Here is a 25,763-nt window from a genome sequence, read left to right as displayed (position 1 = left end):
TTTCTCTCAGTTTCATAGAGCATTGTGATTCCTAGCACTAGAAGCCAGCACTTGCACTAATTGGGAGTCCTAGCATGCAGCTACCAAAATGCTTGTCTTACAGCAACCCGGGGGGAGAAGCACACAGTTGTATTTCGTAAGCAAAGAGGAGAATGAGACTTAAGCTCTTGTCACACTGAATATGTCCAATCAACATAAATTCATTGTCTTTATTTGTTCATGGTGCGTTTGGATCACAGATACAGAGTGCTTTGAAATCAAAGGGAGTCTGCCCATCGACTCAACAAGCCTTGGATTCAGTCCTTCATTTATTCACAAAAACCAGTCATTCTGGAAACTGAATCTCTGAGTTGATTCTAAGCCAGTCATGTTAGCTGAGTTTCACCACCAATTTCACCATATATAAAGTCAAGTACTTAAAGAAAGGGCCATGGTATACCGAAGCCTGTATACGTCACCCTGCTACATCATCTAACTTGCAGCTGCATATGTTTACTGTATAGGAGAATACCGTTCCCCTGAATGACAGAAGTCTCATCTAAACACCTCAACACTGAAGCAACTGCTCACACACAAAGTCTGTCAAAGATATAATTTGGGAAAATCACTTAAAACCTCATTAAATTAAAGTTCTACTGAGTTCAACAAGGTCTTCTGTCAATGCTCAATATTCCTGGCTGAAACTCCCAGCTTATCACATGGAATTAACAGATGCCCTTGAGAAAGGCATATTACGTAGATCCACAGTGATTTGCACTGGGTAAGTAGGGCAACTTATGGTTGTGGGGAAGGGAAAAAAAAACCACAACAACCCACCACATGATAATATTGTATATGGTTCAAAACTATTGTATGAGACTGTTCAAAGAACAGAGCTGAGAGAACCTAATAAAATATCCACTACAGAAATGCAGTGAAACCTACAATATTTTGTCAAGCAACATTTTTATTAGACAACAGATCCCCAGAAGACCTAGAAAATCATAGGCAGGGCTGGTAAATCCAATATGCTGGGTCAGCAAGCACAGCCCAAAAAGGATGGTCATACTTCCAGGGACTTTCAAAACATGAGCCATTAGCTGCATAGTAAGAATACAAAATCATTAAGCAGTTCAGATCTAAATTCTAGGTGGTTCTCCAAGTTCAATAGGTTTCTCTTACCTATCTTATCAAAGGAGGAAGAAAATAAAGTACATGTTTTTCAGATATTTACAGGAACTTCTTCCAGCAGAGAGGCTGGGTAAGAATCACAAGGTGTTTGTTTGAATATTGAATGGATGATGATAATGGACAGCAAAGCAGGGCAGTTCTTACCTTGCGAGGTCGGAAAGGGGAGAAGGCTTCTTGCAGGCAGGCAACTTAGAGCAGAGCGTGCTGAAGGCTCCCAGCATTTTAAACAGATATAAGCAGGGCAAATTGCATATGTCAAGGACAGAGAAAAATATGACATAAAGTGGTAAAAAACTGGAAAAAGTGTTTTTGCTATGTTGATGGATTTTTAAAGTGCTAGATGCTAAGCTTCTACACTGATTAAAAAAAAAAAAAAAAAAAAAGAAAGAAAAAAAAGAAAAAAGAAAGGTTTTCCAGCTAGATCTATGAGGGTTTTCATTATTTATAGCATATCATAGGACTGGATAAAAGGGCTTTGTTTCCTGGTTCTTAGCAACGTGATTATTTGCTGTTAAGTATTTACAGATCTAATTTTTTTTTTCCCAAAGAGTTTTGAGGAAGGAGAAGGAAGTTAATTTATTTTGTTCTAAGTTTCCTTGAAGCCTTCCAGGTTCACATACAGAAATTACCAGCAGCAATTCTGCATTTTCTGGGATTTGAGGCTTTGCTGAGCTTAAAAATAAAATCCCCATCCCTGTTAACACAAATGATGCCCCACTTTTTAAATATAACATTAATTTTCAATTATTATTTTCGTTGCTAAGTAATGTTGAATTTGCATCTTTTATGAAGGTCTACCTAAATACATACCCCCATTTCTCCCCCCATTTTCTTGTGCACACCTCCATTCCACAACATTCACTTTCCCCAGGGGTCTGGCACCTCTCAACTCCAAATCCACCCTCTATCTGCGGTTTCAAACCAAGCAGTAAAACCAGATACCTGGTTTTACTGAAGTCAGCAGCAGTCCTTTCCATTTTCTTTCCCACTTGAGTTGAAATGGAGAGCCTAGAGAAGCTCAGAGACCTTGAAATCCTCTGAAGGCCAGCAAAGTAAAGAAGTCTAAGTATTCCCTGATGTGGAGGTGAGGACAGAGGGAGCAAAGAGGCACAGAAATAGTCAAAAAGTCTCTAGCTCCCGCAGAGCTTCCAGGTAGCAATACGGGCATCTCAGCAAGCTGAAAATTGTTCCATTCTGAATCCTGGAGTGTATCTCTTGCTACGAGCAGCTTGCTGTTCCTCAACAAAGACAACGATGCCGCTGCAGGACCTTTTCCCAAATCTGATAAACTGTACACACAGGGAGAAGAAGAAATCACCTAAAGGAGCCTGGAATAACAATTTGAAAACACAGGGACCAGACTGTTGAACACTGCCTGGGCCAAAGAGCCTTGTAAGCAATATTTTGTGCTGGAAAAAAAGATCTCACTCCTCGATGACCTACTGCATGTTCGTTCCAAAGGAAGGGTTTGCACAGTACATTGATGAGTTGCTTCTGTCTTACTTTACGATGACAGCTCAGAATCCTACACCAACATCTATAGAGCCACGTAGTAACAGGGATTGCAGAAAAAAAGTTCCAAAATACACAGAATCTGCCCCTAAGCCATTATGCTCTACAATAGGTAATACAGCATACAAAGCATCATTCCATTCCGGTGAAGTACCCCTGGAACAGCACAGACATAAGCATGGTAAGAAGATACTAAAAGTCTAAGGTTTTCCCATTCTACACAGCCTTGTCTTGAAGATAAACAAACATGGTCTAGCAAGTGATATACTGCGCTACGCTTAAGCAATAATGAAATCAGACAAACACAATTGTTTTAAAAATCTGTAATACAGTGTTGGACTTCCTTTGACTATATCTGAGCACTGTTATGAAGCTGCTGCATTTATTCTTTTCTCCACAGACAGCAAACCAACTTAAAAGGAGAAGCTGTACTCTGTCTTCTGCAGCCAAATGATAAAGATGTATGTCAGTGAAAGCTGAGAGCCCTCAGGCATCAAGATGAATCCTCCTCTCTGGCAAAAGGGAAAAGGTTTGTCAAGAACAAAAGCAACCCTCTGCCCCAACCTGAGATGTGTGAACATCCCTCAAAAGAATACCTGCCCAATTAAAACCTGACTTATCTTCCACCCCATCATCAAATGGCAACCTGCTCTGCTAGCAAGGTAGAACAGTATCTGCAAAGTTAGTTGGCTCATGTTTCCATGTTGAAGTTCACTCCAAAGTCAGCGATGGGAAAAAGACTGCAAAACCCATTTATACTATTGCGATGCATGGTTCAGAGCCGGACAGCCTGGCATGGGATGCAAAGCCCGGCATTATGCATTCCTCGTTCAAGCCAAGCTCCAGTAAACCCATTGGAAGTTTGGCTTGAACACAGACTGCGGGCTATAGTTGGTAATAAAAATCAGATAATAGTGCTTTACGTGTCCAGAGAGGTTCTCTTTTTCTAGGAATTGCTTCACTTGTCATCTATTTTTCCACATCCTACAAAATTAAATGCTAATTGTATTTCTTCCTCTTCCCCCGGTCCCCTCCCACTCAATATTGGTCTCCAGAAGGAGCTGGCAACTCTGAACCTGCCAGAGAAAGCCAGTGCTCACCTTGCAATCCTAAAATTTCAGTGCTTCAAGGAAGAAGTTATGTTACATGGGTCAGTTTAGGACAAGGGGAATGACTTTTGCAATTTTTTTTTCCCTGCAGAGATCATCTCGAGCTGTGGCTCTCCCTTAAGTAGGCATTTCTGGTTTGGGGGTAAAATCTCTGAAAAAAATACCAGTCAGGGTATTTTCAAGAATCAATTTTAAAGACTAAACCTAAAGGAATAGTCACTGTCATTTCCTGAACTTTTTTCTGCCTCTGTCTCTGTTTTTTTGGACAGCAGGAGGTAACAGTAGTTTGGATAGGGGAGTTAAAACATGAAAAAGAGAGTTTCTAAGCAATAAGATCTCAGAAGAAGAAATCAAGCTGAATAAAAAAAAAAAGAAAGCTCATTTACTGACTAAAGAAATTATCAACTTTTCTATCTGTTTATAAAGCAACATTGCAGATAAGCGATAGACCATTTTTTTCCTCTGAAAGACAAGGGGATCAAGTTTACTGAAATGCATGGTGAAATCAAGCCAAAACACGGCCATCTAATCTGCGATTTCTACAGCTTTTTGTATGAAAACCAGGTACTGAATAGGGTTTTCTTGAAGTGATAGCCACTGAGCATGCAGCATGTTTGATATTTCAGAGTCCTACTGCTTGTTCTACAATCCACCTGTGGTAAAACAGAAAGGGGGGGGGAGTGTTTATTGATAAAGGGCATAACTAGAGGTCTCTCTCACTAGCAACAACTTGCAGGTGAAGGCTGATAGGTCCAAGCAATTGAATGAGACAGAGGAACAAAAAAGAAATTAAAGAGAAAAAGGGAATAGATCTCTTGATTTTGTTGGGTTTCTAACAGTCATTTTCTGCCAGAAGTTACTAACTTTCAACTGCCTGGATCTGTTTCAGGAAGATGAAGTGCACTTATCTCACACTAGGGCTGGCACCACCAGTGCAACCGGACCCAGTGCCACTGAGGTCTGGAGTCAATGACACAACAAACAGTGGGTCAAGCAAGCTCTGAATATATATAAATATATATGATTTTTTTTTTTCCACCTCTGAGCCATTTGGTGATGCAAAGCCATTGGGAAGAAAGGCATGGGAAGAGCACATGCATATTAAACAAGACGACAGCATCATGCCTTTGGATTAAGAAGGTGAAGGGACCTTCATTATTTTTCAGGGTTATGAAATAAAAAATAGCTTGTCAGCTGTGATTTGCAATCAGATTGGAACTGCTTCAAAGGATAAAGGATGTAGGAACAGAATACAAGAAAAAACACAGTATAGTCTGGGAGAGAAAGGGTCGTAGTTGGTTCAAAAGGAACTGCCTCTCCTCCCATCATGGAGATATCCAGCTACATACACCAGCTAAAGGGTATGTGTACCTGGGCATCTCTCTCTCATCCATACAGCAACTCCGCTGCTGTCTAGGGGTCAGTATGTCTGAGTGGAAAGAAACTGAAAAAGTTCATTAGTGTTGCAATGAATTACCAACACTGCTAGGATGAAAGTCAGCATTTGGCCCTTCTGTCAGAAGTATATTTTCTTTATGATGCTAACCTGCACAGAAAAAGTAAAAAATAATAATAATAAAATCAGTAGATGACTAATGCCATTTTCATGAAAAATGAATGGCTGCATCTCAGAAATAATTGTGGTTGTAAAGTTTACAACCCCTGAGTAAGATCCGTGGAATGGTTTAAGAAATTAACAGGGATGTGAAAATCATAAAACAAAACACTCAGGTTGTTGCCGCTGCCCTCCTGACAAACCTGAAGTGTCTCAAGTTGCACAGGCTGATTGGGAAAGAGAGGACATGGACTCCCTCATGCTCCTTCGAAGAGGATGAGGATATCCCCAGTGGCAGCGGGGAGCACGGTGAGCTGGGCACAGCTGGACACGATTTCCTCCTTCCAGAGTAACCTGGGCACAGCTGGACACTTATCTTCTTCCAGACTAAACTGGGCAGAACTGGACACAATCCCGTCCCTGCCAGCCCAACCGAAGGCAGCCGGGCTGGGGCATGCACAAGCACAGTGTTTAAGCCTCTCCCCAGCCCTAAGCCACGATTCCTTCCCTCAGATGGGACAATATGCTGCTCGGTTGTAGTGACACATCAACTCACGAAATAACACTCAGAAAGCTGACACGTGGTCTTTCCCACTGCTTTTGTGCTGATGTTTCTTTTGGAGCATTGCTTTTGAACTTGGCTTGAAGTATTGTCACCATCGGATAGGCGAAAGCAGCCAGGCAAGAGCGAAGCTGTCCCAGGGCACAGACCAGACTCAAGATACTCTGTCTTCTTCAGCTGAGTTGTAAGAGGCAAGTACACATAGCTGTGCTCTTCAATTTTTTGTGTTTGTGTAAATCCAAAGGATAAAAAAAAAATCACAAAAATCACCAAACAGGCACTATTCGTACAGTAAGCAACTCCTTTGTGAATTGGCTCATTTAGGCATTCATTTAAATGGATTAATTAAGATTTAGCACAAAACAGAAGCTGCTTTCAGATGTCATTTTGAAGGCCAGATGATCTCCTCTTTATTAATATTAAAATTTTAAACTATTGTCAGCTGATTTTTCAAGGATCAAGCTGTGAGTAAAGAGACTACACTGCCGAAGTGTGTCCTATTTACGTAACACAGTCTCAATGAAAATGAGAGATCGATTATAAATCTGTGATACAGAGGATGGCTAAACTGCACAACTAAAGCTCAAGGTGTTTAACTGGATGATAGGAGGGAATTTGTAGCTTCAGCACCTGCCATTCAACTTTTCTATTTAACACCATATGGAAGAACACCACAGTATTTAAGGCAACACAGTTCTGAAAACCTTTACGAGAAAGCCAGCAGCTTACTGCAAATGAAAAATGAAATCCTGGAGGGAACACAAACGCTTCTCTTCCTTTCCATAGGTACGCAGAATGCAGGAACACGGGGGAAAGCAATTAAAGTATGATGATTCTAAAGGGGAATAATTATTTCACAATTACTTGAGAACATTACATTTATTGCTCTAATTAGCTTTTATTTTCCAAACAGGCATTTTGTTCCTGCATTTCTCTTGCACCTATGAAGGCTTTTCCTGTTTTCCCACTTCTTTGCTAAAGAAAGCTCAGCCTCGCTCCCTACGTGTATTTTCTATGTTGTGACTTAAGCCTCTGGTTAACCTTGCCCTGCCACCAGTTTGTTTTAATCAAAGGAAATCATGTCAGAAGATGCAATATACTTTGCAATTATATGAACACACAAGAAATAATCCGCTATGGGAAACACAGTTTGTAGAAATGAAGGGGGTGGGGTCACATCTCCACTTCAGAAGGAAAGAGGGTTTTATATGCTTAAAGTATAAAATTATTATTTTTCTCTAGAGGCTTGTCTTGCCAAAGTATATTCCTTGCATTCCAGGAGCTTTTAGAAACTAAAAGATTTTGTACACCTTTCCCCTGTATCAGTTGGGTCAAATATTTTTATATTAATCTATGAATTAATTATGAAATTTGAATAGTCCAAATGCTCATCAGATATCAAACATCTTAAAATGGCAATGAAATATTTAGAGTTATCAAAGTTTTTAAAGCAATCATAACTGATGATTAAGTTGGATGATGAATACATGTGGGGGAGGCTTAAAAACTTCTGAGATCATATCATAGGAAGTGGAAGATATATTTAAACATTAATATGCTGAGAGTTACCGTGGGTTAACCACTGAATGGTGTTTTAGGAGCTACTAGAAAAGATGATGGGGAGAAGGACACCACGAGATCGTAATTACTTGATCGACACCCAAAGATTTCTTTTCATTTCTGAAGCTCCTTGTCAACAGCCAAGAACTTCTTCTATTGCTTTGCTTTCCCTGGGTAGTGGCCCAAGGAATCTGCCATGCAGGTAACTTAAGTAACAAGCAACCATACTTAAAATAAAGCTTTTACTGAATCAAAGTTGGAATAAAACGCTAGTGTAAGGATGAGGCTATGGACTTAAAAAACAGCGGATACCCAGTATCCATTTTCAGTTATTAATTCATGGTTTCATATCCTACATAAATTAAAAAAAAACAGATAGTTAAAAAATTATTTTTGACAGTGTCTTGAGTTTTTCCTGCGGCGAAGTTTAGGAAAAAAAAATATATATATTATCAGCTCCAGTTTCTGCTGGGAAAAGTCCTATTTTGCATGTTTAGTGCAGAATGGGAAGATTGGGGTTTTTAAAGTGCATGAATGCCCCATGAACAACAACATCCCTTATTTCTTACACAACATACACTAACAAACAGTACTGAAAATTGGTCTTCACTGCCTTTTTAATCAGCATATTGCACATATATCTGATTTTCACTTATCTTGGATTAAAAAAGGCAATAATTCCAAGGCCAAATACTTCTACGCATAATTGCCATGCAACCCATGCAGTTGCATGTGCACTGCTTTAGGCACCATGTATTTTATTGGCATTATACAGCTATCAAAAACTGAAGTCAGATTTGAGTTTGTTTCGGTAGTATCAAAGTCTTACTCATTTATATTAAAGGTAATCCCAGGCAGTGGAATGTGTAATATGGAATGGAAAAATCTTCGGCGATATTGCAGAAGTCAACGTGAGGGGTTACAACGATGAGTATTTAATCCTCAAAGCAACCACTTTACAACCACCCAGTTGGCATGTACATGTAAGTCAGTGAAATTACTAAGCAAATTATATTGAACTCACATTTTATAACCCCACTTAGTAACCATTAACCCTCTCCTACCCTGTCCATACACACACACACACACTTCCACCTGTATCTTTTCTTCAGAATTGCTTCTTCCACACAGTTAACACACACAGGCTACATGTAACATCAGGCAAACAATTTCTGATCCTTTAAAACACTAACCAAGCAGTCTCGCTGCAAGCATTTACGATGGCTAGAGTGTCCAACTTGCCAACTGCCAACAAGTTCATGCATCTTTATGCTTCATAGTACCTAGTTTTCAATGCCATTTCATTAATTTTTTATTAGTAAAACTGCCATTCAGTGACTAACCAGGTACACCCATGCCATGCATACCGTTTAATTATACTGAATACTTCTGCTCAAAGTAGCTGATGTTCTATTTTACCTGTATTTAGCTAGATAATAACAGCAGCAAAATTTGGAAGTAAGCCACATGTAAGAGCAAGTCACAGTCTCACAGAGGTAAAAGCGTTTGAACTTTGACAGTTATCAAGCTGCCAGTTAACATTCACAATAGGTATGCACTGGATGTTATTCCTTGAAACTTCTCCTCTGTTGCTTGTCGAAAGAATGGATGATTCTGAAAATAATTTACTTTACAAAGAATTTTTAAATGTGTAAAGAATGGGAAGTGTAAGTGATACCGTATGGTACTGATTTCCTAAAACATCTTACATGCCACCGGCATTAAAAAAAAAAAAAAAAAAAAAAAAAACACCACACAAAATCAACAAAAAATAGTTCTGCAAATTTTCACTGTGGAAGAGTTTTACATATAACTTGCTAATTGCCTCACTCTAAAATAGGAAATTCCTTTCTGCTAAAGACTGAACTAAGCTATACTCAATGGCTAGACCAGATGGCGAGGTTAAAAGTTTTGTGCAGCACCGTAACTTGGAGCGTGCTCTCCAACGTGCTGTGCCACCCCGCTGAACGCTGCTGGCATCTCGCTGCACGTCTGGGGTGGGCCAGCGAAAGGGTAAGGTGCATACGTGCCTATGACCCCTTACACATAATCAAACTGCATTCTCATCAGCACTGATTAGTCCAGAGAGTTGGGGACTCGCAAATAAATGCATGTCACCACTTGGCTAGAAGGACAAAATAAAGATGTTTTTAAATAGCAAATTCAGAGTTTTAGAAAAGCAGAGTAGCAAAGCTTCCATAGACAGCATTTAGTTTCAAGATTTTCAAGATGTTTTGTATTTTTTTTAGGAATAGAAGCTCCCTTAGCTAATAGCAATTTAGCCTTGATACCCATTTGTATGCATGACACGTGATCCCTTGAAATCATCCATCTTCACAGTTACTTAGACCAACAGCAAAGCAAAGCTTGGTTAATACAAGGAAGCACATCACAACACAACCACCGCCAATGCAGGAGGTAAACTTTTTTTTCTTCAAGAGATGACAAAGTCCCCCCTAAAACATATGAGGAACTTGCACTGAACCCTATAAGGATGTGGGTATTTAACAATTCCATTATTAAACCTCCGTATTTAGAGATCCACTTAGAAGCTGACATCTCTCTAAAGGAATTTGTGTTTCTTTGGACACACATTAAGGTCTGCATCTGATGAACACTGACTGCGTTTCAAGCTGTGTTAAAATATACTCCGAGTGCTTCCCAGCGAAAAGGAGCGTAAGGATAGCAATGCAGCAGCAAGAGTTTGGCATGGTACTCCCCCCTCGAGGGGCAAGTTGGAGATAAAGTTATATAAGTCTAAGTGACAACAGGGCATCATCAGCCGCGGTTAATAGTGCCTTTGAGCTTGGAGATGTTTGTTAGCAGTATCTTTTCTGACTGCCTGGAAGGACAGAAGGTAGAAAGTCTAATCAAAGCTGAGGCGATGAAAACAAGGGGAGGCTCGGCTGTGGCAGGTCCCTACACAGGGCTGCAAAGCAAGCGGCATCAGTGATCAGCTGCAACTTTGTGCCCTAAGAGCCAAACCTACGCTGGTTTTATGCAAAAGGGGAGAAATACAACACGTTTTCCAAAACTGACCAACGCCAATAAAAACAGGGATCTTACAACAGGAGGAACAAAACACAGCAGCGAAGGTGTTTGAATTTAAGATCGCAAAACAGAGACAAAGGGGAAGCATTTACGCAAGCACTTTGCTGTCCTTCAAGGACTGTAAAAATAGCGTAAGTCATCTGCACCAAGCAGCTTCTCCCCCTGCCTCTTTCCCCTTTTCCACACACTTACTAAACCCCAGCTGCCTCAACAACTGGCCACTACGGAACATCTCCATGCAGAACACCGCTGGTGCAAGGGAAAGCACTCCACCTTGGGAGAAAGTTTGGTTGCCAGTAGAGAAGGTAATAAAAGTCTGAATAGTCTTAGATGGGAGCACAGTATGCTACCTGGTTGTGCAAATCGCCACTGACAGTCTCTGCAGCACACACGGGTTTATTTACACTTGGAAGTTAAGCGCTGCCTCAACCAGAACAGCTCCGGCACAGAGTCAATGCCAAAGCCTCTCGCTTCATTCTAATGTAACTCAAACCACATTTGTCATCCTGATGAAAGAAGAAAAAGCAACCAAATAGAAGACATTTGGGGTACTGTAAAAACGCCGCACAGTCCTCAGCCCTCGTATCTTTCAGCGAGTGACTATTTCCTCCTTCCCAGCTTTTTTATTTTTTTGTATAAGGCTTAGGTTACCTGAAAATCCCTGTCAACTGGCAATGCCCAGGAGGATGATAATAGAAACTTTCCGATCGAGATTAATGGAGCAGAGACGGGCTAGGGGGAATACTTCTCTTTCTGAAATTCCAGCATTCAGTGCCTTCTGATAAATCCCATCCCCAGTCCAACCGCATGTAAACCAACCATCCTCACCCTAATTAACACTCTCCGTACCAGGCAGCTGTCAGGTACAGGATAAAAAATAAAAATAATAATAAATCAATTAAAAAAAAAAAAAGCCTTGTGTTCTGCCTGGTCTGACTCCCGGTGGCTGTTCAGTATTTCGTTTGGCCGCGGGGACCGGCGGCGCGTTTCGAGGGTTTAGCGCTGCGGGCCGGGGGCCGGGGCAGTGCGGGGGGCATTCCCGCAGGGCAGGGGCCAGGAGCGGCGCCCGCCGCTCTGCGCGACCGCGCTGCGTTTCTCCACGTTGCATCAGCAGCGCATATCCCCCCCCCCCCCCGCTCACCCTGCCGCCCCCCGCCCGCCTTCCCCGGGCCGCCGCCGTGCCAAGCGCCCAGCTGCCGCCGCTTAGGGGAAAGGAGGGGGGGGGGGGGGGGGGGAAGGGCACATACAGCACGGAGACCACCAAGTGACTTGGGAAGGGGCGGGGGACACAGAGAGACAGCACAGCGACACCCCCTTCCCCTCCCGCGGAGGGGCGGACGGTGCGGGAGGGACCCGGCCGAAGCCCCGGCTCGGTGCCGGAGGAGGAGGGGGGGGACCCGGCGTCGGTGCGCGGGAAGGGGAGAGGGGAGGGAGGAGCTGAGGGGGGGGACCCGGCGGCAGCCCCGCCGCCACTTACATTCTGTCAGAGACCAGCAAGCGGCCGTCGACCATCATCTCCGGAAGGAAATCCAGCTTGAACGAAGAAGTCATGCTGGGCTCCGGGCGCGCCGCGGCGGGCTGGAGGGAGGATGCGGCGGGGCTCGGCGGATCCCACAACTGCGCCGGGCGGCGGAGAGGCAGGCACAGGTGCGGAGGCCTCCCCGCGGCAGCCGCCAGCCCCGGCAGTTGTCACATTTCTCTCCCCCTCTCGGTTTTTTTTCCGCCAATCCCCTCCGAAATCGACTGCTGAGGCAACTGTCGGTGGAGCGCCAGGTGCTGAGCGGGGAGGCGGAGCCATCTCCCCGCTGCGGCTCCCCGTTAACCCCTGCGCCCCCGGCGGGCCCGCCGCCCCGGGGAGAGGCCTAGCGCCGGGGCCGGGGGCACACACCGCCCGGGGCTCCCCGCGGCGGGGGGGGGCGCCAGCCGCCTCGCCCATGGGGCCAAACTTTGAGAGCAGGTGGGGGGGGGGAGAAGCCGCCCGAGCCCCCGCGCCTGCCTGGCGCCTCGGCAGCTGCCCCCGCGAGTGGGCACCGCCGGCGCTACGGGCCGGGAGCCCCCAGCCCCCCCGCGGGTGGGCACCGCCGGCGTTACGGGCCGGGAGCCCCCAGCACACCCCACACACACCACCCCCCCACACACACACCACCCCCCCGCGGAGCCAGCAGCCGGCGGAAAACCCGCTGCTGAAATGCCTACGCGTACGCGGTTTGCACAGAGCCCAGTTCCTCCCAGCACGGGAGGAAGGCGCGGTCCGGCGCTGGCAAACTGGGAGCAACTGGGAACACTTGGGCAGGTCGCTCAGCGCGGACTGCTTCTACCCCGATTCCTGCCATTCAGACCTTGGCACCCGTTAAGCGCTCAAAGTGATGTGACTGCCTGGCGGCAAACTGGGAGTAACTGGCCTCGCTGATCCAGACCAGTGAGTAACGGCGGCAGATCCTCCCCCCGGCCCGTAACCCGCTCCCAGCCCCGCCGCGCTCCGAGCCGGCCCCGCCACCGCGCTCCGCTGGCACTGCCGGGACGCGCATCACATCCCAGACATCCAAATAGCTGGAGCCACCACCCCCCCACACGCTACCGCCCCCGGAAAATCTGTATGAATTGTCCTTTGCGTCTCCCAAACCTACTTGCTTCAACACAAAGAGGCTCCGGGCGAAAGAATATTAACATATTTACGAAGATTACTGGGTGATCTGAGCAGTCTAGACAAAACGTTTCTCGGCTTTGTGTGTGCTTCTCCTTCGCAATCCCTCTCCAGGTTTTATCATTTGATTCGTTCTGGGTAAGCAACACTTGCTAAAAGTAACCCATGCAAATTAAAAGCTGCTACACTTCAACTTTTCAAAGAGTATTCTAAAATAAAATTACATTGACCCAGACGCGTGCTATCAGTAAGACCAAGTTCTATTTAGGTTTTGACCAACATTGATTTGATAATAGAAATACAGACCAGGCAAATTATCAGAGTCCGGTTTATTGCACTGAGAGACTTTTCCATTTTAAACAGTGCAAAGGAAGAAAAACCCCTCAGGCTGCTAAAATTTTTGCCTACTTTGCAAGTCTAAAGGAAGAAAAGGTTCAGTTGGCCCTCAGTATAATCCCCATAGGACAGCTGCAATCCCGAACAGTCATCTATAGTGTTATTAATCTGCTCCATCCTATACATTTGCATACTGTCCTCGTCACCATGGCACCTAAACATCTACACAGAAAGGCACAAAGGAATGCTGTGGCTCCCCTTTCCTAAAGTAATGGTGATTCCTCTACATCTCCCATCCGTCGCAGCCCAGGACCATACAGCAGATCAAAAAAATAAGTGCAAAGTCGAAATAAAAGGAGAAACCAGCACAACTTTCTCCAGCTGGATGCAGCCACCTGGGTTTTGATCTGGGGCCTCCATGGTGGTTAATCCAGCCCAGAGCAGAGTTGGATTAATTTTCAATTTCAAAATCTTGCCACTGCAAAGGGGCAGGTTTTAGCTCAGAAGGCATACAGGCAGCTCAGGGAGGATGAAGATACACTTTAAGTACGAAGTCTCCACCCCCACTTCACCCTATGCGGCTACATCTGTACCTCTTCATCATCATCTTTTTCTTTTCTTTTCTTTTTCTTTTTTTTTTTTTTTTTTTTTTTTGTACATGCTAAATCTAAGGGACTTCAGCCTCACCAGCCTGTCGCTTTTAAGGACCACAGCCCCACTGCTGCTGACTGCAAAGCAAATCCACACTTTGCACAGGATGCTAAGGGGGAGGATCATAAAAAATTTTGCTTAAAATCTGTGTATGGAAGAGTGAGATCTTGATAAATTTGCCCCATTTCACAAGGTGTAAGTGCTTAAAAATGCTTCATTAAAACGTATGTTCTTTTGAAATATTTATTTTCCTTTTAATTACATGTGAATTAGCTGGAAGAAGCTGTAGGGAAGCCCTCTTACTGACTTAAGCCTTCTCAGCAGTTTGTTAAATTCTAGCCTCAAATCCCTTGAGGGAATAGTGGATTCAAAGCAGCTTTTAATCATACTATAAGGAGGGTGAAGTAGTATGTAAGTAGGTCATAGAGAAAGCATTACAAGTGCATAGGTTATTGCTTTATTTAACAACTACAGTGTAACACACTTTTCAAAGCACATTTGCTTTTGCCATTTAAAAGTTAGAAGCAGGAACAGGGTCAAATGCAAAAAGAAACCCTCTCTATAAAAGATACTGAGATACGACTCAAGGAGAGCTTACAGGGAGAAACTGCCATCAGATAATTTGGTTCTGAAACGTAAATTATGTAGTGTCCATGTATGAATTAACTCTCAAATGCAGTGGGTAAGCGGTGAAAAACAAAAAAACAACGCCCTGGACATTTCACACACTATTCCAGACTCAGGGGTGTTATTTGTAATGGTAATGCCAGTCCCTTGACTAGCACACGTGTGCACAATAGCAACTTTTAATAAAAATGAAGGAAAAAATGGAAGCTTTGGTCTGTTACTACAGTACAGAGGGAAATGGGGAAGGGGAACGGCAAATGAAGCTGCATTAATTGTCATAGCACAAGTCAGACAATAGATCTAAACACTGGCTTAGGGGAGCTGCTTTATTGCTACGCTGTCGCTGCCTGCCGATATTAAGCTTTTTCAGCTGGTGGAGCATATGGCAGTTTTGAGGAAGAAACCTGGAATTTGGAATCAGCAATTCTTAGGCTTTAATCCTATTCCAGCTACAAATGTCGCCTCCTATCCATCCTCCCCTTGTTTCAGAGGCCCAGAGCCTGCTTGGCCCCACAGTCGCCTCATTTACTCTTTGTGCCTTGGTGTCTCCGTACTTCCCAGCGGGGCAGATGAAGCAATTCCACCTCACCTTTGCAGATGAGTTACCGTTCAAGTGGCTTTTCAAACACAGAGCTATATGCAGTTTCTCCAAACAACTCCACCTTTGAAAGCCAAACACCTCTTCTGAGCAAAAAAAACCCACTCAAACAAACCTGCAAAGAGTTCAGCTGGAGAAAGACAGGGCTTGAGCGTATGAGCTCACACTGACACCACCAGTGGCTTTCATGCAGTGAGTGACAAAGGCAAGTGACGCCCCCTTCCCTTCCAGATCCCACAGCCAAATCCAGGATGGAGCTCACACCACATACCCTCTCTGAAACCCCTCCTCACCCTTTCCTTAATTGCTATTCTTTTAAACAACTTGCCCCCCGGTATTGGGCCAAGGAAATGCTACTGTTGGAAGCACTTCAAGGGAAAGTTTCCGAATGACTTCACTTTCTCTCAAGCCTGCAAGGCAGTATGAAGAGAGTTCAAATCCTCTGCTTTATTCCCCCCTAAGCCAATGAACATGCTCGGGATTCAGCTTATCTCTGGCATCAAAGCAAGTTTCTAACAGAGGCGGCAGAAGCAGAGCTCAGCGACGGTGGTGTAAATTTGGAGTGGGTTCAACTGACTTCAGTGGAATCACTCAGGATCTTCTGCTAATGTGAAGTGAAAAAGAAATCTGGTCCAGATAGTGCTAGTGAATGCAAAAGAGGCGTTTGCTACCTTACACAAATAAAGAACCTTCCAGCAGGCAAACCATGAGCCTGGGAGCAGTAGCGTGGCTAATAGCAGAAAACACAGCATTCTGGTTTGTGTAGCAGGACATGAGCCTACCTGCCCGTAAGTGAGGAAGCCCATCAGCCTAACTCTTAGTAGCAGACCTCTGGAGGGACAAGAAAGGGATGGGGATGGTGACGGGGAGAAAAAGAAAATAAAAGCACATGAGCACAAGTTCCACAAAGCATTTGGGCAGGGCTAAGGGATGGTGTAAAAGCCGTAAACAATTAAAGCATAAAGTAGTGAATTTCTTTGAGTGGCAAAAGGAATGGACCCGACTCTGCATTGCTTTACCATTTGTGAAGATTTTATGTGCAACAAATTCATCTTCAGATATAACACTGGAATAAAGTTTTGCATTTTGAAGGCTTAACCTTTCTGTAAGGATTTTTTATTTATGAACTGAAACACGCAACATTCCTCCCTTCATCTTATTTGGAGAAATAAAACAATTTGCATATAACCGAAACCCTTTTAAAAAGAAGATATTGGCTAAAGCTGATCAATGAATTTTAAGTGTTGAAATCTTAGCCCCCTGTGAGGCTTCCCCCGGCTTCTGTAAGCCATTGCAGCAAATCAGTAATTTTCAGAAATAAACGTCTTTAAAATTAGCCCTGTGAAAAGGTACCTCAAATTAAGCATTTCTAGAGCTTTCACTTGAAGCACATTGATATTATGTAAACTTGGTTGCTATAGTAAAACTTCCCACTCATTTTTTTGTTTTTTTTTTTTTTCTTTTCCTTCCCCCTTCCTATTTTATACCAGTGAAGAGGTGATTTCATCCCACTGTGGGTATCAGGCCTTTGTTCCCTTTTGCATGTAATAATCTTTCTGAAAATAATTAGGAAAGATTTTATGGCACAAGGCGGACACTACATGTGATGGAAGTCTTTTAGGAAAGGCCTTTAATGTGGAGGAACACCTTACTTTGTAAATATCATACAGATACTTGGGATTGTCCATCATGACCCTCAAGTCCAATCCTGCATAGCGCTATTGCTCAGCAGGAGCCAGAGCTGCCCAGTACCATTTGTTCCCGTTGGGTTATCCATGGTGCTCAGCACTATATTTAGCAAATGCTAAAGTAAAGTAGTAACGACTATTTGCAAGACCAGGTCTTACCATCCTGTTATTTATTTACAGCCCTATTGCAGAACGTAACTATTGATCTGCAGGTGTTGCCTTTGAGCAGAGCCTTGTGCATATAGACACAAGACCAAGGCTTTTGTCAGCCCAGCCCTATCTCAACTTGATAACCAGCATTGACTGGGGTTTTTTAGGTTTTTTCCTCTTTTTTTTAAATTTTTTTTTTCATGAACAACCTTAACTTCTCACCCACTGACTGATTCCATCAACAACCGCTGCCCAACCAGATGAGAAACTGGGTCATTGCATGCACTGGGAAGACCCGATTTCCTACTCGACAGCAGATGCATTATTTATGGTTAAAAAAGGCACCTTCCCAAACAACCCTGGAAAAGGGAACTGGATCGTTGGATTTGGCTATTATATTCTGTTCACATGAAAAAGCATAATTTTGTATGACTTAGGATAGGAGGAAGCACACATCTGGTGCCCTTGACTGTGTTGCTCCACCCTCACAACACGCAAGAACCCCACTTATGCCTTCACAGGGCAGGGGGAAAAACCCACCATAACAAAAACAAACAAACAAACAAAAAAAAAAAAAACCCACCCAACTTACTCCCCACTATCCAAACCCACAGGAACAACTACTAGGAGACACAAGAACCTCCCTCATTTTATATAAATTTGAGATTTCTGAAGATATTTGCACAGCTAGGGGGGTTGGTTATTGGGAGAGATGTAGGATCAGGGAAGCAGATGGTGAGGATGGGCTTAAGACAGCAAAAGGCTGAATCAGGGGGCAATGCTGAAGGACAGCTCCAACTCCAAAAGCAATGGGCAAAGGCAAGCATGAAGTTCTAATGCGGCATCATCAAGGCAAGAGGTTGGGTAAGGTACATCCAAAGAGACTGGAAGCCAAAAGTAGACTTATTTTTAACAACAAAATATAAAGAATTCTGAGGAGTTTATTACAATATCTGAATTAACCTACTGCACTCCACTTCTAACAGCAGGGTCTTCATAATATTAATCTGCCATCTTCCCTTCTCATGGACCACTACAATGTGTTTTTCTCTCTTTTTCACTGCCAACGATTGGATCTCATGCTTAAAATTGTGACACCTTTAAGGTAGGAAATTTCACGGGTCTTTCTTTTTGTTTGCTTGTGAAGTGCCTACCATACATCTTGGTCCTCAAAAATAACAAACAATCACCCTGATAATAAGTAAAGTAACTATCTTTCTTTGACATCATTATTTCCCACAGACAGAATCCATTAAAACTCAGACATGAAGAACAGAAAGAAAAGGCTCCTGCAGTAACTATAAGGCATTCACAGGTGCAGAAAACTGCACCATATCTGCTTTGGCTTCATTGGTGTCTTTTTTCTATTTCCCCCTCAAATGAACAGTGCAAAAATTGCCACATAGGTCAGATCAAAATGTTCAACTAGTTGGTGACCCTGCCTCTGGTAATGGCTTGTAATGGTTGTAGAGAGAAAGAGCATGAGAATGGCAAGTGCATTGTGACCCTTCCCCACCTTCCCGCACCCAGTGGCTGAAGGACTTCCCAGAGTCCAGGATTGCATCTGAACCAAGTTCTTTAACAGACTCAAAATCACTGATTCAATTTTTCCCCCAAAATTCTCTCTCTGAAAGGAACATTGATGAAGTCATGTGTTTATTAGTGCCAGAGCTGCCTATTAAACGGGCTGTTCTTAACGATTTCAGAGATTTGGGGCTCAGTACAACAAACAGGAACATTGCCTTTCTTTTCCGAAGCAAAACATTAAATCCAACTTGGTGTTTAACATAACATGTTTCACTTCAGTAGAGTCCCAATAATTCACCTCCAACTTTTGTTAAAAAAACCCAACCCATTGCTAACACAATTTTGTAAGGGAAAAATGCTGAAACCATGAGGTTCATAGGGCAGCCATCTAATTTGGTATCTTTTTGTGACAGAAAAGGCTCTTCAGGAAAAATTTTGGTCACTTTGGATCGGTATATTTGGGGGTGGGGGTTAAATGAGTTAAATGTATGTTCATCAGCCCTGCACAGACAAATCTCCATATGATTCATTGGAGCAGCACTGCAGAACACCTGGTGTTGCCGATGCAGTTCTGTTGGTGTTTTGTTATTTTTAAGGGGGTTATATAACTCTCTCATTAAAATTAAATGTGGGCTGAAATGATGCAGGCACATTCTCAAGCTTCAGAGTGAGCTTCTTCCTCACAGTTTAGCTGAAAATAGATCATTTTTAGGCAGAAGAGAAGGAAAATGAAACCAAGAGGTTGTTACTTTAGAAAATCGAGTCTCTTAAGTTTTTTGATAATTCACCATTTCCTTTCTAGAGGGCCTCAATTCTTCAGATGCTGACCTGCAGCTTCCAGGGAGAGCAGGTGCAGGATTTGAATCTTAAATTCACTCCACAGCACAGCTATCATATCATCCACAGCTATCTACACTTGCAAGGTTCAATTTCCAGATGATCTACGTTCAGGTGCCCTTGCTTTTCTCTTCACTCCTCTATTTGTATAAAAGAGATAGTAAATTCCCGTATCCTCTCTCTGATTTTCTGTCACTTTTTCCTCCCCCCTCCAACCCTCTGCTCTATCTTCCTCCCAGTGACAGACTGTTGTCTGGCATCCTCAAAGGCTGCTCTTGAAGATGACCTGCTGATTTGCTACCATGGGAACTCCAGAGTGAGGACAGCTTCTACCTTCTACACCAAAGGGCACAAGCAACAGTTCCCCACACCACCCTTCTCGACGGTAAAAGTTTGCCGTCCTCTATCACACAAGCCTCGCAGGGACAATGCAAGGTTGTGCCTGAAATAACAAGAGCGCTGCTGCCTTCCCAGTGTCCAGCAGCAGCCACTGTTGAATTACTCGGAGGAAGGTGAAAAAGTCTAATAGCATGTGTGAGCATGCAAATTGCTTCTCAAAACTAGTGGAGAAAAAGCTTAGGCAGCAAAGCATGAGACTCAAGAAAAACCCTGTCTAATCTAATGGCAGAAAGCATTATCTTCATAGAAGTGCCACATTTAAAACTTCCTAAGCAATTTTATTGGTAACCCTATTTCTCTGAATCAGTGAGAGTTAACTTACAATTAGGTTATTCCACCTGAACAAGAGATGCAAGCTAACACATCAGCCACTGAGTATGCTACATGGAGAGACAGACAAGTAATTCTCTCCATTCCCCAGCCCCAAACACAATTTTGGGTGTTTTAATTGAAATAGAAGGATCATTTTTACTTGGCTGCATTTTGCAGGGCAGCTTGTGATCCACACTGTGTCAGTCTTGTCAGTGCACTGGCAGGTTTACAGATCTACGATTACTTTCCTACAAGCACTGACTCATAATAGCCTAATCCAGTAATGTGGGCTTAATGCATAATATAATTTCATGAACCACCTAGAAACTGAGTGCAAATCTGGGAGTCGATGCTTTCCAGAAATGTCAATTTAGCCATAAGTTCAGAAACCCTGAAGATGGATCTGTCTGATATTAGCCCACAAAATGGTCACTGATCCTTAGATCATCAGAGAAAATAAAGTCGTGCGTGAAAACTGCTAAAATCCTTTTTACATCCTTCTGGACCCGGTTACTAGTTATGCTATCTCAGTCTCAAGACTGGAGTGAGAGGCGAGAAAATTAGGGTCCAGATCAAGAATTACACAAAATTTGGGAAAACTCCTGCCCTCTGCCATTTAGTAAAGACAGTTAACCTTCAGCGCATCATTAACTTGCAAAGCAACTTTAATTGACACATTTCCTTCTGCTGCAGGGTGAAATAACACAAAACAAAACAAACACACAAACAAACAACAACAAAAAAGCTTTTTGCCACGGCAAGAGTTGGGGGGGGGGGGGCAGGAAATAATCCTGTTTTTATTTCCTCTGTGAGGATGCCAGCAGTCCTGTTTCATAAACTCCAGTGATTCATCACCATCCCAGGCAGCCAATCATTCGGCAGGTCAAGTAGAAATGGGCTGTAGAGCCATCAACTCCTGCTGCCCCGATAATGCATGTCATTCCAGGCATGGCGACATGCTTTCTCAACAGCTGCCATTTTCAGTTACCTTTTCTATGGCTGACATACAAGTAAATGTGTTGGAAGCAGTAAAACAGTCATAGGAAAGCAGTTGCAAAGATAAATAGCACCTGCACGTGATAATCTCTAATGTTATTAGAGAGGAAAGGAAGATGTGTTTTGAAACGGAGTTTCTTTCTTCTGAAAGCATCACTTGACTTTGGGGGGGAGGGGGGGTGTTATACGGGTACATGAGTGACTGAGAAGGGGTCTTTGTGGTTTGTTTTTTTTCTTTTGCTCCAATAACATCCAGACATTCATCTTGGTTATAAACTTAATGGATATAACTAGAGGGAAAGGGGAGAAAAAAAACCCAAAACAAAATACCTAGCATTAAGGAAAAAATATTCTCACAATTCAGTCGTGAGAAAGATTTTTTACAGCTAGGTTTTGCTTGAATTCAGTAATGCTCACTTTAAGAAACACAACTGCTTTAATTAAGGGAAAAGAAAGGATTTTCTTCAGTCATTTCTGTTCAACCTTTATTCCTTATCATCTAACTTAAATTTCACTAACTACTTGTTCAACAACAGTCCTTTGAATTATATGTAGTTGAATACTTTTTTGCAGATGGATACTGAGTGGGAGTTTTGAGGGCACAGTACTGTAGAAATAAACACCCTTAGTGAAACAATGTTTGAACTTATGTGCACAAGTGTATGTGTCTACATATGCACAGAGGTATATACCTGTATATTAGATATAAAGCATATGTAATTTCTATATTTTTAGCATATAAAGTCCCTGTGCCTGTACACAAATGGGAAAATGAAAAAAACAAACAAACCCCATCCCAAAACAAAACTAAATAACTGTTCCAAATAACAGTGCTGCAACAAAATTTCAAATGCATAAGATTATCCATATTAATTTATGGTAATCTACAAATGAATGTTGCAGAGACAGTCCAGGTAATCCAAAATGGTACTTGCATTTAATGAGAAACTACCACAAAATATCTTCAAGACAAATTTAGTTGCATCTTCTAACACCCCTGAATTAATATAGTGCAAAACACAAAGTACAGGCTATGTTTCCTCTTTGGAACAACTAGCTCTTGAAATGCCAAAGGAAAGCCAAGCTTTTCTCTCCATACAAAGTCCTTTTAGACATCTTGCTTTCAGATTTCATCAACTTAGGTGTTTTCAGAGCTGTAAGCAGTGAACTTTCCATCAGCAGCATCTTCAGCTAATTAACCCTGCTGATTACAATAATTAGTATTGATTCACTCCTGAATGACTTCTTAAGTATTCAAGCACAATCTACACTTGCAGTAAAACTTCTAGATATGAATATTAATTGAATGCTCTCCTTTGTTTTTCAGCCCCAAAGGTATAGTTTACAATCTTATATAGAACCAGAGAATCATAGCACAGTTTGGGTTGGAAGGCACATTTAAAGGCCATCTAGTCCAACTGCCCTGCTGTGAGCTGGGACACCTTCAACTAGACCAGGTTTTTCAGAGCCCCATCCAACCTGACCTTGAATGTTTCCAGGGATGGGACATCTTCCACCTCTCTGGGCAACCTGTGTCAGTGTTTCACCATGCTTATTGTAAAAAATGTCTTCCTTATATATATTCTAAATCTACTCTTTTAGTTTAAAACCACTACACCTTGTCCTATTGCAACAGGCGCTGCTAAAAAGTCTGTCCCCATCTTTCATATAAGCCCCCTTTAAATACTGAAAGGCCACAGTAAGGTTTCTCTGGAGCCTTCTCTTCTCCAGGCTGAACAAGCCCAACTGTCTCAGCCCTTCCTCACAGGAGAGAGACTCCAGCCCTCTGAGCATCTTCGTGGCCTCCTCTGGACCTGCTCCAACAGGTCCATGTCTTTCCTGTATTGAGGATCCCAGAGCTGGTCGTAGCACTGCAGGTGGGGTCTCACTAGAGCAGAGCAGAGGGGGAGAATCACCTCCCCCAGCCTGCTGGCCATGCTTCTTTTGATGCAGCCCAGGATACGGTTGGCTTTCTGGGCTGCAAGTGCTCATTGCTGGCTCACACCCAGCTTTTCACCCACCAACACCCCCACATCCTTCTTGGCAGGGCTGCTCTCAGTCCCTTCATACTTGCATTTGCTAACAGAAACACTTCACTTTTATTCTCATTTAACAAAGGGAATATTAACATGTTGATGCTAGAGACTGTGGTTCATGGGAAAAAAAAAAAAAAAAGACAAAAACTCCAGGCTAATATATAAATATAATTCACTTCCATTTCCTATGGCAGCATGGAAGGGCAGTTCCCAGGTTAAAACCTATCCTGCTCTTGCTCTGGCTGGTAGGACCAAGGTTGGTCTTTCTTTTTGACTTAACACCTGGTCATTGCAAGAACAAATAACAACTCATGTAGAGTCTGAATTACCTCTCTTAGCACCGTTGTGGAAACAGATGTTGCCAAGTTTGACAACTGGAAGGCACCACATTGCTTTGTGAATGGGTAAGATTCAAAACAGGTAACACTAAGCACACCTGCAATGTTCAGGCATAAGATGTCTAAACCTATACAGTCTCTCAAAAACCGACACTTTTGTTAAAGCACGCTAAGAAATGGCTTGTGTTACAGATTTGCTTCATCTTCTTTGATGTTAATGATAATTGTTATGGCTCAAAAAGCAATATTTCAGTAAATATGCACAGAATTTTTTTTTTTTTCAGTAGGGTTCACACAGACTAATTCAAAAATTATTCTTTGATGTGAATGCAGTATCAGAAAATAGCCTTGGAAAAGAACAAAGTAATTGCAAATCGAAGATAAAAAATCTGTAGTATATGTATTTTATGCAGCATTTTATCTGAAAACGTAGGGACTACTGTAAATTTAGTATGAACTCACCTGTGAGAAGAGTTCTTAGGAAACAGTTTTAGCTTCGAATAGTCCTTAAAAGTGGTGGCTGGGTATGCTGCCTAGGTGTCTGGTGGTGGCTGCTATGCAAGCGGCATTCACCCTACTCTGGGCAACCACTAAAGGGGCACTTCCATGGAACCAAGAGCGAGGGTTGCACTTTATTGCCACTCAGAAAGGGCAGCAGGTGCTAGAAAGCCCAGGCTGCAGGAAGGTAACTTGATAAAAAAAAATACTCTCCCTCCAGTTCTGGCAGAGCAGAGCAGTTGTGAACGAGTTAAATCTTTGTCTCGAAATAAGTTCTTCCAAGAAAGTGAATTATAGCATGGTCCCATTATATTAAACACCATCCTTGCTTTCTTCATGTTTACACACAACACACAGCATGCAAGTACTACCTGATAATCCATAACCTCTAGCCTTCTAGAGTATTTTATGCAGTATTACCTTTTTGTTCACATAAATTCTTTCCTATTGATTTATACCGTCTCAACACACAAGGGAAGGAGATGCAACAGCATCACAAAAAATGCAAAACAGCATACTAAGTACTCAGAGTTTCCCCATAAAACATTTTTTTTTTGTTGAAAATACATGCTTTAGAGAGCTCTGACCGCTACCAACAAATCTTTAATGTCTGTTGGTTTGTTGTTGGTGTTTTTTTTTTTTAATTTAGGGGTCCAAGAGACCCCTCAATATATATAGAGAGATATAAATCATTCACTAGAATCCAGTTTAAGAAAAAGCACAAAGCCCCTATATTTAATTGATCTAAGCAAAAAATAGAATCCACTGATAAATACCTCTCTTTTCTCTGAGAAAATAATTACAATTATTACTGAAAGTAATATATTTACTTAAGATGTAAAGTAATTAAAGACTTGAACAGTTTCAGAAACTCCACAGACTGGTGACAATTCATTATATTTAAGACACAAGCTGCTGTCCAAGTAGTAACTCAAAATTTTTCAAAAGCTTTATAACAATTTCTTTTCATAATGTATAAGGTACATGAACATTTTACTAAATGAAAACCCAAAACTGTTAACCGTTATAATGCTAAACTATGGCTGTCTAAACAGAAAGATAATTCATGAAATGTCATATGAATAATTTGTTAGATTTTGGGATAGGAAACATCCAGGTAAATTATTCTGCCTGACCTTAAAAATTCTAACGTATGCTAATAGCTGGATTATAAAAATGGAAAATAGCATGGGCTCCCACTTTGAGATCTGATTTATCATTTTTATTGCATTTTCATTACCTAAACAAAATTAGAAACAGTATCTTCAAAACAGCAGTTAAAGTTGATATGATCAGGCATAAAATCAGGCAAGGGCACATTTGGCAACTATGTATTTGCCAGATTGACAGCAGTATTGTAAGCTTTCAGAATCAATAAGTTTTCTCGCCACAGTTAAAGGAGAGGTTAGTAATAAATCTCCAACTTAATGCAATAGGCATAATTGTAAGATACAAACCTCCCCCTCCCTGCACTATTAGCAGCCGATATCAAATGAAACAACCGTCACAAAATAGGCAATGCACTTCATATTCTACTGTATAGACAAAAAAGATTAAGGGAAATGAAAAAGGGGCTGAGAAAAGGAAAGCAAAAAAAAAAAAAAAAA

At 42.4% G+C, this 25,763-nt stretch overlaps 1 protein-coding gene across 8 annotated transcripts in view; it reads right to left on the bottom strand.

The window, feature by feature from the left end:
- Nucleotides 1-25,763, bottom strand: part of CELF2 (CUGBP Elav-like family member 2) — a 376,863-nt gene that overhangs the window by 233,245 nt on the left and 117,855 nt on the right. Inside the window, exon 1 of one of the 8 annotated variants that reach the window (XM_080392048.1) lies at nucleotides 11,997-12,315. The exons of 6 other annotated variants lie outside the window; for them this stretch is intronic. In XM_080392048.1, the coding sequence (XP_080248174.1) occupies nucleotides 11,997-12,070 (74 nt within the window). In that variant the 5' untranslated portion in view covers nucleotides 12,071-12,315. Of the gene's footprint in view, nucleotides 1-11,996; nucleotides 12,316-25,763 lie in introns of those variants that run through there. One more of the 8 variants, XM_080392049.1, reaches the window with a different exon arrangement.

This window comes from Falco punctatus (assembly GCF_963210335.1).
Source record: "Falco punctatus genome assembly, chromosome: 6".
NCBI classification, from domain to species: domain Eukaryota; kingdom Metazoa; phylum Chordata; class Aves; order Falconiformes; family Falconidae; genus Falco; species Falco punctatus.
The sequence above is the reverse complement of the archived record's forward strand: the minus strand, read 5'-3'. Positions and strand labels throughout refer to the sequence as shown.